General features: G+C 45.2%; 1 protein-coding gene across 1 annotated transcript in view; it reads left to right on the top strand.

Annotated features, from left to right (window-relative positions):
- Nucleotides 1–14535, top strand: part of LOC119173345 (sodium-coupled monocarboxylate transporter 2-like) — a 91906-nt gene that overhangs the window by 46671 nt on the left and 30700 nt on the right. The window contains exon 2 of the mRNA XM_075894243.1: nucleotides 13682–13770. Coding sequence (XP_075750358.1) covers nucleotides 13682–13770 — 89 coding nt within the window. The remainder of the gene's footprint in view (nucleotides 1–13681; nucleotides 13771–14535) is intronic.

A 14535-nucleotide genomic window follows, 5' to 3' on the forward strand; every position in this document is an offset into this window, starting at 1 on the left:
CCAAGACACCAACACAACCATAAAGTACAGCTGGTGCAAACTGAGAAAAAATACCAAGACAGCCATCGCGGTGGCGGAGCGACAACTGCGTAAACAACCGCAGCCCACAGCGGCGAGAGCGCAGGCTTGGAGGAGCGGAAACCGGAAGACGGGCTTTCGGCTCGCTTCGACGCAAAGCGTCGCTGCGATCACCGCTCACCTCAACTCGTCCGTGCGAGTTCATATAAACTCGGGCGCGTCGAGGTAAGCTGAACCCGCCACTCAACTCAGCCCGCCCCCGTCGCGTCCATGTACACGGGGCTATTGCCGATACAGAGCAGTGGGTGCGTGGCAGAGATTGAAAAAAAAACACAAACAGACAAACAAGAAGGCACTTTCAGGCAGCCAATCATATGCGTACGGCTGCAGTGCTGTTCAGTCTGCGCTACATAAATTCATTGAGGCCACCGAGAAGATACGTTGCTAGTGGTACCTCCTGACTGATACCATTTCTCTTTCCTCCTCTTTTTTACTATCTTTTAGCATTGGCTCTTCGAATTCTTTTGCCTTTTCTGAAGACTATTTAAACTTTCTTGGGACCACTACTACAAGCATATTTGCATGGTACCTACTACGTCATAAATTATGATAATTTTTATGTAGTGGGGAAGCGTCCACAATGTCATTCTTTGTTATTTTTTCAGAAAAGTGTAATAACCACTACATACTTACATTGCTACAATTTCTTGATGGTAGGGTTGACGACAATGAAGAATTATGCCTGAGGCTTTTGTAAAGATTTGCAGCATTTGAAACCCGGCCTAGAGGAGCGCAATACGCATTATGTGACGCCTGGCTTCTCTCTTGATGTTCTAAATCACTATAGCACTTACTACCACGATTCTTTAGCCGGCATAAAGCCTGTCTTTCGTCAATGTGCAATGCAGTTCCAAGCACCGAAGACCTTTTGATGGATGCCAGCTTTTAATATACCCCGATGTTATACATTTCAGCTTCGCTGCTTAAAACACCGACACGGAGTGCTTAACAGGTGGCTCTATAATCACAAGACTAATTTTTCAACAATGTCAAGAATTATTTCCAATAGTTGTTAGTTTTTTTTCAGTGTGACCTTTGACATTGGTCACGACGAGAATGTCTGGTCGTCGCTTCTGGCGTCCTCAACTGTTTCCCTCTACCGAGTCGGCTTAGACCAAGTGGCAGTTCAAAGGTGCATGGCTTCACGAAGCCTCAGCGATGCCAAGAGGTAAAAAGAGACCACTCACTGACCTACATAAATGTTCTCATAAAACTATGCATATTTGATTGTTGCCACATCTGTGTTTTTTTTGGCTTCCTGGAAAACTTTCCCTTTAGAATGACCAGAGTCATTTATTTAGTGCTTCTTTTATTCATGCTACTGCGGCCTCAATTTCATATGAAGGCAGTGGCAATGCAAACGCTGCTATTGCTGGGGTTGTGTGAGGAACAGCCTTAGAAGCTTTCTAAGCTCCCGCATTGATCACTATGCTTTCACGCATTTACTTTTAGCACTTAACGTGTATGAATAGCGGCCTTAACGTGTTTTCGATTTGAAAATGAGCACCCAGGAGAAAAAAATAAGAAATTCAAACATGCAGCTTGTGGTGGTACCAACCGAACAAAAGGAAAAAATAAGGATGCTTTACGAACGAATACTACGATATGATGATTAGGACGTCTTAGCGGTGGAATATGTGAACAATTTCCGCCCCCTTGTGTCCTTTTACGTGCACTTCATTCTCAGCGCACTGGTGTTGTTGCATGTCGCCTCATTGAAATGCGGCCGCCGTGGCCTAACTAGCTTCTTTATTCTTAACACTACGACGCTACGACAGATGCAGCTTTCCAGTATTCCCGTCAAGTTAAACACTACGCATTCGCAGTAAAGCGCCGGTTGTGGCACTTGAAAACAGATGTGAAAATGAGAGCTATTACACACCCATTTGTCCACCAGGTCTTTTGTTTGTTAAAATCTGAGCAGCGTCCAACTCGTTCTGGCTGCATATAAACTAGAAGCCAAGGTTCACAGACTCATAAAAAAATAAGATGAACAGATTTTGGTAAAATATTTGTGTCCATTCAAATTTATACGGTGAACTCTGATTTGCAAAGGGCCCCTTCAACGTTCTGTAATGATGAAGATCGGCAACGAAGCTTGGCCTCGAGCAAGGCCAGCGAAACGAGAAGGAAGACAAGATCAGATAAAGAACAACTGGTCTGCAGCAAGAGCGTTGTCTCTTTGTCTCATTTCATTACGGTTCAAAAGAACTTTTCCTAGCTAAAGTCATCAATGGAAAGGTTACTGCCACCCCTGTCAGTGGCAGTAACCACGTAAAGTATGCTCGTGATACAACAAGGTTTCTGGTTGTAATACGAACAAGCGTATGTGTTTTGCATAGATGTATTTATGCTTGTTTGTATACTTGTTTCTGTAGTCCAGCCTTGCAGACATTTTAAAAGCACCTACTAGGTTGAAATGATAAGAGGATAAGATATGATTTGATTTAGGATTTCGGGATATTGAGAATAACAATAAAAAACTGGCAGATGCCACGTACAATGGGAATCAATGATATGCGAACGACGAATGAGAAATGTTGATATGTCACTTCAAAACCAGGACAACATTACGAGGTGGAGGTAAATGATGCCGTAGATGACTTTCGTGTCGTGAATATCATGTTTAAATGTGTCGTTTACCTTTGTCATCTCTTTACGTCACGTGATACTAAATTGAGTATATGTGAATTTAGCGAAATGGCCACGAGCATGCTATCAGCGTGGTATGTTGTCATGTTCTTACATGACACGCGTGCCAGGATTATCATGTTTGTACCAGTCATATATTTCATCATCCAACGACGTCACATAACACTAAACTTGGTATATGTGAAGCTAGCAAAGCGGTCGAGAGCGCATAATAAAGGGCCCAATATACTCCAGTGTAGCTACGACGCGCGCGCACGCTGGGCACAGCGACGCAACGTTAACAAAACGCGAGCACTCTATAGTCTGACATAGGCGCGACCAGCGTTCGTCGGCGCGGCCCGACGGCAACCGGCGCGAAATGTGATATGCTGCATTTCGCACCGATGCGTTACCCAGACAACACTGCGTCTCCCACTTTTCGTGATTGAGGGACGCTGGACGCGCTGCAACTCTCATGCGTCAAAGCAACGCAGCGCGGCGCACGCCTGCGAGTACATGGCAGGACTGGTGCCTGGCGTGGCAACGCCGGCGTGACGCGACGAAACGAACTCCGGTGCGCATGCGCGCCGGGTCACGTCAAAGTGTATTGTCACCTTCACTGTAGCATGTAGACATGTTCTCACATAACACGCATCTCCTGATTATCATGTTTGCACCTGTCACATACCTTCGCCATTCATTGACGTCGCGTAATACCGAATTTGGTGTCCGTGAAGCTAGTGAAACGGGCGCGAGCGCATGATGAGCGTGGAATGTAGTCATGTTGTTTCATGACACGCGCCTGCACTGAATATTATCATGTTTGCGCCAGTCATAAACCTTAGTCATCCATTCACGCCCCGTAATACCAAACTTTGTAGATGTGACTCTAGTGAAACGGCCGCGAGCGCATCATGAGCGTGGCATGTAGTCAAGTTGTTATATGACACGCATTTCATGATTAACATGTTTGTACCAGTCATACACTGTCGTCATCCATTTACGTACCGTAATACCAAAATTTGTATATGTGACGCAAGTGCAATGGCCGAGAGCGCATCAAGAGCGTGGAATGTAGTCATGTTACATGACAGCATGTCATGATTTTGATGTTAGAGCCTGTCACTTGTGTTCGCCATGCAATCGCGTCATACCATACCAGTTTTGCAACATGTCACGTGAACAAAACCACCGCTAGAGCAGCAAGACCATGTCAAGTAAAGCATGACATTCATGACATACGTGTCATGAGTTTTATGTTATGACTAGTCAAATATGCTCGTCATATAGTCATGTTGTGCCATACCAAGTTTGGAAATATCATTGTCAGAACGGCCAGGAGAGCTTAAAGTCATAGGTGGCTAGATAGATAGATAGATAGATAGATAGATAGATAGATAGATAGATAGATAGATAGATAGATAGATAGATAGATAGATAGATAGATAGATAGATACGCTCAAAGTCGCCGACGTTCGCTGAGAAATGCGTCACATTTAAGTAAAAGACTCCCGCACGCGGAATCGAACGTCACCCTTTGTTGCATGTGAGTGAGAGGTGTTAGCGATGGAGCCACGAAGGAGCACCTCCTTCATCGTTGAAACGGCAAGCTATCTATATCTACCACTTACCGCTGGCAATGGCTATCTCGGGAGAATTATTGTGGTTTCAGCATTACCAGCGGGATGGCACAATGAGCACTCTTTGCCAGATCGTCACGACGCGGCGTCACGTGCTCTCATCTCCCACGCGTACTTTGGCTTGCGGTGAGGGGAGGGGGTGAACACTAACAGGTGTGCGCGCATATCTCGCGGTGCGGAGAATTGTACGCGTTGGGCTTTCACCGGAATGATTCTGTTGTAGATACCGGACTAAAAAGGTCACTGCACTCGCTGCGCATTCTCCGTTTGCCGAAATGGCGCGCGTTTCAGACATAGCAAAGAAACAACCGAGACGCTTATTCTCGTTTATCTGTACCTGTGAGTACATTTAGTGTGTCATTTGGCGTTAGAAACACGGGGCATCTTTCGATCTGCTTGCCATTCTTCACGTTACCTTGCGATATCACGCGCATTGCTTCGCCTTTGCGGCAAAACTGTGACTTTTTTTTACATATACTGCAAGACTAAACGTATTGCTGCACAGAGCCATACATTCGACGCCAGTAATATCGCTTACACAACCTTGCGTAGGTTTTCGGGACGCCGGCGTGGGCACTTTGGGGATGCACATGAAAATTCGCGCAGTTGTCAGAGCGCACATGACTAGGGAAAGCAGCGAGCCACTTCCGATCGTCTGTCATGCAGTTGCAGTGGTGCAGAATGTTGTCTCTCCCGGCAAAGTGAGCTGATTGGTGGCGTGGTGCTCTCATCAAAGAGACAGCAGATGAAGTGGTAACGTAGTTGACCAACAAAGCAAGGTATAGATTCTTACGTTGCTCTGAAGCATGTCAATGGATCTGAGTAGTGACAAGGTGGAAGAGAGGGATGACAGAGAAGACATATCTGGTTTATTGGCGACTGAGAGAGGTCATCAGCATCCGCAAGCTTACGACCTGAACACTATACGACATGAATATCATTGCTGCAAGCGAAGTGCACAACGGCCCAAGCATCCTGGTACTGCAGGGAGAGGAGAACCAGTTTCTCAAGCTGGCGATACCATCTGATAAAAATCTTCAGACCAGGATGTAAATGGGTGCCTGCCGTCTTTGTAGCAGTCTCCAGTCCGTCATCAGCTGAAGTGCCGCTCGCTAATTGCACATTGTGCAACCGACACGCAGATCACCTGCTTAGCCTGCTCAGGGTCACAGACAAATAACCCAAATTAGAAAGGGACTGCGGTGACAATTATCGGACAAAATATCTCATGCAGCCATTGATAAATAAAAAGAATGAAGCCCCTGCATTTCCCCACTAAGAAGCGTGACGCGCAGCCAAGTGTGCAAACCTTGCCGATGGAATACAGAGGACACCAAGGTGTCATTCTTTTTGTTAACTAGCTCAGGTCGACCTCTCTGCCTTCTAATAATATCTCGCTCACCACACACACTTCGTTATCCAGCTGTTCTCTGACACCGTAGCTTCAACGGTCAATCAAGGTACGCCTATTATGGAGTGGAAGAAATATAGTGCATGATAGCCACTACTAAGAAGGATATCTGGGTTTCTAGGGGGCCAGAAAGTTTTCCGACAGCCTCACTCGGGAAGGTGAGTTATGACGGAGGCATTTTGGGTGGCTGTACCTGTAGTTAACCCACACCTTTCATTTTTATGTAGTGATTTCTACACTGTGCTAAACTTTCCGCGTTCTTCAATATCATGATTCCTAGTATACTGCTTAAAACAAGCCCAACAAGACCTAATATCTTGAGGTGGTCTGAGCAAGCAAGCTTCAATTAAAATGATTTTTATCCAACTGGTGTGACTCTACGTCTAGAATGGTTAATGATTACTCCTGGAAATATTTTTTCAAGAACAACATAACTACTTCCACTTTTAAAACAATGTATCTTCGTATGTAAAAAAACACGTAGAGTTAACAGAAAGATGCTTGTACAAAAGTAAACGCTTAACGCACACGCTCAGAAACATTGTCATGAATGGAGTGTATACTAAATTATGGGTAAGGAACACCACTGCCATACTCGCCCATGTGAATCGATATGCATTTTTTTCAGCGCAATTCCGGAAACACCCCGGTACAGTGCTGCCCTAGTTCTAAACGCCTTCTATACCAATCAGGGTGCATAGAAGGAAACTGAAACAGAAACGCATTTTCAGTTCTTTATTTAAAAAGAGAGTACTTATAATCAGATCTCTTTTTTTACCGCTGTAGTTGTAGCAAACTTAGAATTCATTGATTCATTTCTTCCATAGGTCTATATTGAAAGCGGCATTATTGCAGGAAAAGCATGCGAGATAACACATACAACCTTGTTTAAAACATTTAACCTTAAAAACTAGGTGATAAGAAGAAGAAACAACGCCAGTCAATAAAGCCAACTGCGAAGAAATAAAAACATGAAAGTGCTAGGCCACCACTAGCATTAAGAACGAAAAGAGGTTAGGAAGAAAAAAATTAATTAGAAAATTGTGTGCCTCTCGTTTCAAACAAGACTTCTCGCTGAACCAAGTTAGTACCAATGAAAATATTCGAGTCGTGACATTTGTGCCACATCGCATGTCCTGGCGTCAAATTATATGTTGAAAGGCTTCGCAGAAAGAGACAGTGCTGAAACTAGGCAAACTACAGCAAAATGTTTTGCTCACTTTGCATCGAGTGTGTGAGGTTGCATTAAACAGCACGTAGCCAACATGCTTTTGATTCACATTGTATGAACACGGCTAAAAGTACATCATTTATGTTTTTTTCTCCTTGGAGGACACTGTTAGTAGGCTCATTCATGGTTATCAGCGTGTACATCGTCAACTTCTTCCTGGCTTTTTCGTTGGTGATGTGGTTCTGGGGATGTGACCCAAAGCTTTCCGGTTCAATTACTACCCACGATCAGGCAAGTGTTTTTTTCGTCGAATCGCCAAGCTTTAACAGAAAGCAGTATCGAGTATTCTATATCTTCAGAGTCTAGCCGCAAAGTAATGAGTGAGTCTCGTAAAAATACATTTATCTATTAGATTAGTTTACACCGAATCTAACAAGATATCATCCTCGCAAATTCATTGACTGAATGCGACGAGACATCCACGGTGTGAAGACTCTATGACATTTGCTTGCTGCCTCTATCGGAGGCTATGTGACAGCTAGTCGGAGGGAAGCGATGTGGTCGAAATGGTGACCTTCCAGGGTTCTCTCGTGCATTGGGAACAAGGAATCTTCCTGGATTTATATCTGGACTGATGCAGACCTGATAAAGCCAAAATATGATCCCGGAAGATTTTCCCTTTTCTTGAGGCTGAGGAGAAGCCTGAAAGGTCTCCGTTCCGACGATGTCAACGCTTTTCATACGACGGTCATAGAGCCTCTGGTAATCGGACGTAGCAACCAACTTTCAAGGAACCTTGACACTTTCACTACCACATTGTACTCACTGAATAAACTTGCTAGGATACTACTGTGAATTATTCAGTATACGCAGATGGCACTGATGAGTGTCTTTTTACCAGACCCAGTGATATTACCTTGAGGACAGAGAGCGTGTATTTTCTGATGACACACTCCTCCACTAGAGGGCAAATCCATACAAGGATTGAGTGATTGAATATTTAGCATTTCTATTACAGGTGTGTGAGGATACCGTAGCAGCAATCTTCGCCACTCTCTTTAAAATTCAAATTAAGACGTCAAATTGGTGCTATATTTCTCAATATTAACCTAAATAGCACACACAGAGTGGTGCTGACTTCGGCAGTTTGTGGCAGCTCTGTTATTGTTACTATTTAGGAATTACGTACGGCACAGTGCTCTTTTGCAGGTTAAGTATGATGAAACCGAACTGAAGATTCCACCACAGCATGTATGATGTTCTAGAAATCTGTATAACCGTTTTTTATCCCATATATTGTGTCTATGTTTTTATGAGTTATTTTGGGGCAATCTGACGACGAAGTGATTGCTTAACAGATCGCTGTTTCAGTAGGTGTTCTCTTTTCTCACCTAATTATAAGTGAACTTCGCGAATATCACATCCGTGTCCGTCGGTGATGGACGTGGACCTCCACGGACGTCCGCCAGATACAGAGGCGTTGGCGGTAGCCGCATCCAGGAAGCGTTCGGGACTCTACAGCGACTACGACAGCGAGGGCGCTCTTGTTTACTCAATGAGCAGCGAAGAGCCTTCTGACGACGACGATTTTAAACTGGTGCAGAGCCGTAATACGAAGAGGCGGAACGTCAGAACACCTTCGTCATCGAGTACCTTGAACGACAGAGTGCCAAGGAGACCCGTGACAAACACTATCCTTTTTGTCCCTGAGGTACCTGACGGTAACATGAAGCGGCTCAACAGGCAATCTGTTTCGGTGATGCTGGAAGGACTTGTGCCAAACGAGATCACAGACATCAGAGTGAACACGCGTAAGAACGTATTGGCCATCGACGTTTTACATGCTGCGGCACTTAATATACTGCGCAACGTCGACGAGCTGCGGGGAACGAAAGTTCGCTCCTACATTCCTGCGAGCTCTAACGTCGTCACTGGAGTCATCTACGATGTGGATACTGCCATTTCCAGCTCCGACTTCGATGTTATGGTCAAACCGGCAAATGAAGCCAGCGTCATCGCAAAAGTTGTCCATTCGGGGAAACTCACGCTGCTTAAAAATCATGTTTAAGGGCCACTCTTCCTTCACACGTAAAGGTAGGCCATTTTCGGCATTCTGTGAGACTTTTCGTATTGAAGCCCTAACAGTGTCATAAGTGCATGAGGCTGGGCCACGTGAGAAGCGTATGCGAAAATAAAATGGTGTGTCCTCGTTGCGCGGAAGCCCATTCGGCGGATGACTGTGAAGCAACTACCCTCAAATGCTCGAATTGTCATGGGTCACATGCAGCTTCGTCAAAAGAATGCCCCAAAATCTAAAGAGAAATAGCGATAATGAAACAAATGGTCAGAGACAATTCGTCGCATAGAGAGGCTGTCAGGACCATCCGAAAGAGGCGTCATCGTCGCCGCAGTTTATCAAAGAATGCCACAGACGCTGCATCGACAGCGCCACTCCACCACCCTTCACTTCCACTGCCCTTGCCTCCCAGACCGAAGGCGGCCAGTGCGGTGAACAAAACAACGAACAGCTATATTGCAGATGAATCAGTTGGGCTTTCATTGCCGAAATCACAGCCACCTGCAAATTCTAAGCGCACATCGACAATCACATCTCTTCAGCCAGCCGCTGACAAGCTGCCTGAGGAGGACACAGAAGTCATCAGAATGTTCCGAGCACTGCTGAATGCTAAGCGAAAGCTGTGCAGCAGTCTGAAGTCTCCACTCGCTCAGAGTGCAGTACAAGTACTGGATGCTCTACGTCCAGTATTTGCAAGTCTCCAGTAGCAACCATGACTCGACCAATTTTCTCCTCCCGCAGCGAGGTCCGACAAGCGTCGATACTGCAGTGTGACGCGAGAGGCCTGAGATCCCGCATCTCTTCATTCTGTCAGTATATATTCATGAATCGTATTCCTGTTATAGTTATATGTGAACAAAACGTGCAATAACCTTCTAAACTATCAGTGTATGAATCTTTCGTTTCTTCAACGTGCGAGGAACGCAGCAAGGTGGTTGTTTACATTCGCACAGATTTCACATATGTACATCACGCAGTTCAACCACAAGGTGACAATCAATATGTCTGCTTACGTGTTAAAAAAGAAAAAGTGTCATTCACACTCATCGGTGTCTACATATCACCATCCGGACGGTTTGAACAAGACCGACTACGAGACATACTGACAACAACTATGGGCCCATGGGTTTTAACTGGAGACTTCAACGCACATCACTTAATCTGGGGTAGTTCGACGATCAACTCTAAAGGAAGAAACCTCGTGTCATTCGCCTCCAGGCACGACCTATGTTTCTTAAATAATGGCAGTCCTACATACCTGCAGGGCCTTACGTACAGCAGTTGCCTCGATTTGACTCTGGTATCCAGAAACTTCCGGTCGCAAGTGCACTGGTTTTCAGACATCGAAACGCATCGGAGTGACCACACTCCAACTTATATGCGAATAAGGGGTCTTACTAACTCCTCTCCTAGAACCACAATACGAAGACTTGATTGGTCCAAATTTCAGCGACTCATGGAAAATACATGCCGTGAAGACCCTGACCAGAACTTGGAGGATGTCATCAAAGAGGCAATGAGGGAAGCTTCCCGTCTCCTCCCGTTCACCGTCAAGCGTTCAGATTTCGACGTTGAACTGGAAAAGCTGCGTGCCCTTCACCGAAGGGCGGAATGGGGATACAGACGGACGAAATCAATGTGCGACTTGAGGCAGGCACGACGCATACAGAAAAAAGTCCAACGCCGTTTAGACAAACATGAACAGGAATGCTGAAAATCATTCTGTGAATCATTGGATCCCCGAAAGCCGTTTTCACGCATCTGGAGCACTATTCGTGGCCTGCGCTCGACTCCCCAACTAGGACATCCTTTCATAGCTGTAGCCCTACCTTTAGGCCGCACTCAACTTGAAGTGGTAATGGGGTTTGTACACGAATCGCTGGTGTGTCCGCCTTGTCCGCTGGCATCGTTAAGAGTGTTATCCCTGAACCCTGCATCTTTGAAATGGACAATCTTTTCACTATAAAAGAAATTGACGCATCTTTGGCGGCTTCCCGATGATCATCTTCACCAGGACCCGAAGGCATCACCTACGCTGCTCTAGCCAACCTTCAACAGGAGGCCAGGGGACAGTTGTTATGCTATTACAATCACACATGGCAGGCGGGCATTGTTCCCCAGGATTGTAAGATAAGTCGACTTGTGCCACTACTCAAACCAGGAAAGTCACCATTTGATTTGACATCATTTCGCCCTATTGCCCTCCCAAGTTGCGTAGGAAAAGTCATGGAAAGGGTGATACTTACACGCCTAGAATGGTACCTCAAGCGCTACAGTATATACCCGAACTGCATGACGGGTTTTCGGCGAGGTGGGTCATCTCTTGACAACGTGATTGATCTCACAACATTTATACAGCAACAGGAGAGCCTCAAGTGCATACCACTGGCACTCTTCCTCGACGTCAAAGAGGCTTATGATAACGTAACACATAAAGCCATCCTAGACTCGTTGGAAGCTGTCGGAATCGGTGGTTGAATGTTCCAATGGATCCAGGATTATTTGAAGAGAATGTCCTTTTTTGTACAAACCGCAGATGGACCTACCACCAATCAATATACCTCCCATGGCGTCCCTCGGGGCGCCGTATTAAGTCCCACTTTATTTAACCTCGTGATGGTAGGTCTTCGTGAAATCTTGCCCAATACTATCCTCATATTCATATATGCTGACGATATTTGTCTATGGACTTCGGCTGTAACTTGTTTACAAGTACGTGCAAGAGTCCAGCAGGCTGCCACCCTGACATGCTCATATCTCCGCAAGCAAGTTCTTCCCGTCTCAACGGAGAAATGTGCATTGGTTGCGTTCACTCGCAGAGCCATGACGCAATACCCCGCTACCATCAATGGACAAATTATTCCATACCACAAGAAGCATCGCTTCCTGATTGTGATTATTGACAGGGACCTTTCGTGGAGTGCCCACTGCAATTACCTGAAGAGAACGCTAACTTACATCGTCCATATAATGCAGTTCCTCTGCGGAAAATCTTGGGGCACATCGATAAGGTCAATGATGCAGATATAAAGGGCACTGTTTCTGGGATTTTTGCGATACAGCTTGCCGTTACTGGCAAGTACGTGCAAGACGAACATCCGCACCCTCGAAAGTCTGCAAGAACAAGCACTACGCGTGTGCTTAGGATTGCCGCGATGCACCCCAACCTACGGGGCAATTTTGGTCGCAAGAGAGCATCCCATTCAAACATACATCACCACTGACAATTTGAGAGCCCACATAAGACACCTCTGCCGAGTTCCTGGTCACCATGTTGCAGTGTTGCCACTTTAAAGACCACAAGCAATGTTTTCAAAGATAATTTCTGCTCATAGAGAATGCCTTCCTTTTGGCTTCACTCCATCAACAAGACCAGCGTCATCTCCGTGGTGCCTACAACAACCACAGGTGTGCCTCACTATTCCGGGAATAACGAACAAGAGCCATCATTCAACAGTGGTCCTACGGCAGGTGACATCGTCGCTACTCAACGAAAATTATGGACAGAGAACCCACATTTACACCGATGAATCAGTCAAGGCTGACAGCTCCACAGGTGCTGTTGTCATCCCGATGTACCAGGTCACTATAAAGTTCAAAGTGTCGCATAGGACAACATTCACAGCAGCGCAGCTTACCGCCTTACGTGCTGCTATACTTTATATTGCGGAAGCCCGGCCTCCAAAATGGGCTGTGTTTTGCGAATTCAAGGCATCCGTTCAGAGCTTGCAATCACCTTTACGACAAAGGGTGCATCAACAACTAGTGAATGAAATAAAAGAAGTGCTTCACGAAGTTTTATTGAAAGGACATGACTTGGTGTTCCAGTGGTTACCAGGACATTGTGGTATTGTCGGTAACGACCTTGCTAACAATGCTGCCCGATTTGCCCACGCGGACGCCCAGACTACTCCAATTCCATTGTCGAGAACCGACGCTGCAAGGGGCCTTCACTTGTTCGCTAACACTATGCCGGAAACTTGGCTGAGTGACCCCAGTGTCGGGAACCACCGCCTACACAAATTGGAGCCATCGAGAAAGCTGCAAGTTCTGTCAGACCTCTCCCGCCAAGATGCCACTTTACTGTGCCGCCTGTGGTTAGGAGTAGTTTTACGTAGGCGTACTCATTTCGCATAGGAATGGCGGATAGCTCTCCATGTGAATCGTGCGGCATTGACGAGACAATAGAACATCTACTCTGTTCATGTGAACGTTTTGCGAGCGAACGCAACTTGCTACGCGAAACGTTAGAGACACTAGATAGTAGACCTTTTTCCGAAGAGAAGATCCTTGGTTCATGGCTCTACGCGTCACAGGCCAGCAAAGCGACGCGGGCATTGCTAAGTTTTCTAAAGACGACCGGACTACGCAACCGCTTATAAGCGTGCAATGGACAAGGTCACATCTACACACACGTTGCCCTTCACTTCTCTCTCTCTTCTCCTTTAATCCCCTCATCCCTTCCCCCAGTGCAGGATAGCAAACCAGACGTGCGTCTGGTCGACCTTCCTTTCTTTCATTTATTCCCTCCCTCCTCCTCCTCCTCCTTGGTACAATCTACACTACGTCTATCAAACTATCGATATTTACTTTAAAACATTTTATGCAAGATGCCTCTAGTGGAGAATACATGGCAGCATTGATACAAGGAGTGTTCATGTTGTTCCTTGCAGATCCTTCCATATTACGTCAAAACGTACCTGTCAAAGCTTTCCGGATTCACGGGAATTTTCATCGCGGCAGTCGTGAGCGCTGCGACTAGGTAAACAAGTTCACTTGCTATATGTACCTATGTGATGGAGTGCACAAAACTTGGGGAAAAAATAACGATGGTTATATCAAAAGAGAGTGGCGAATGTATGGGTCCTAAATTATATTTTAAAAGAATGGGCACAATGAACACTGTTTTTATTCATGGATTTGTTTATATTCATCATCAAATTTCAAGGCCGAAATCGAACCTTATCGTGCCTGACGCACACAAAGCGCCATGGAATACTTCAATGACACTTGACAGAAAGACAGAAAATTTGAACAGAGGCGTGCAGAAGGCGAATCAGGTCAGAAAAATCGGCAAGCATTTTGAAATACACAAGTACACAGCTATAGGTAATGTTTGCTTGCCATGGGTGGGGCATGTATGTTTCTTTCCTAAACTATGTATAATCGCAAAAAACTATTCTGTCTGTCCGAGAGAATATGCGACCCCGTGGCTGCCCTGATTGTTGCGTTTCCCAGTAGGAAAATTGAGATATTGGTTTTCTTATGCACACTACGAATTAAACTGATCAACTCGAAACATCTCTCGCTAAATTAAGGTTGATGTGATGGCTCAATGAATAATAATAATAATAATAATAATAATAATAATAATAATAATAATAATAATAATAATAATAATAATAATAATAATAATAATAATAATAATAATAATAACATAATTATAAAGCCTATTAATATAATTGGGGTTTAACGTCCCAGCACCACTATATGAATACGAGAGACGCCGTAGTAGAGGGCTGCGGAA

Source organism: Rhipicephalus microplus, chromosome 5, assembly GCF_043290135.1.
Source record: "Rhipicephalus microplus isolate Deutch F79 chromosome 5, USDA_Rmic, whole genome shotgun sequence".
NCBI lineage: Eukaryota > Metazoa > Arthropoda > Arachnida > Ixodida > Ixodidae > Rhipicephalus > Rhipicephalus microplus.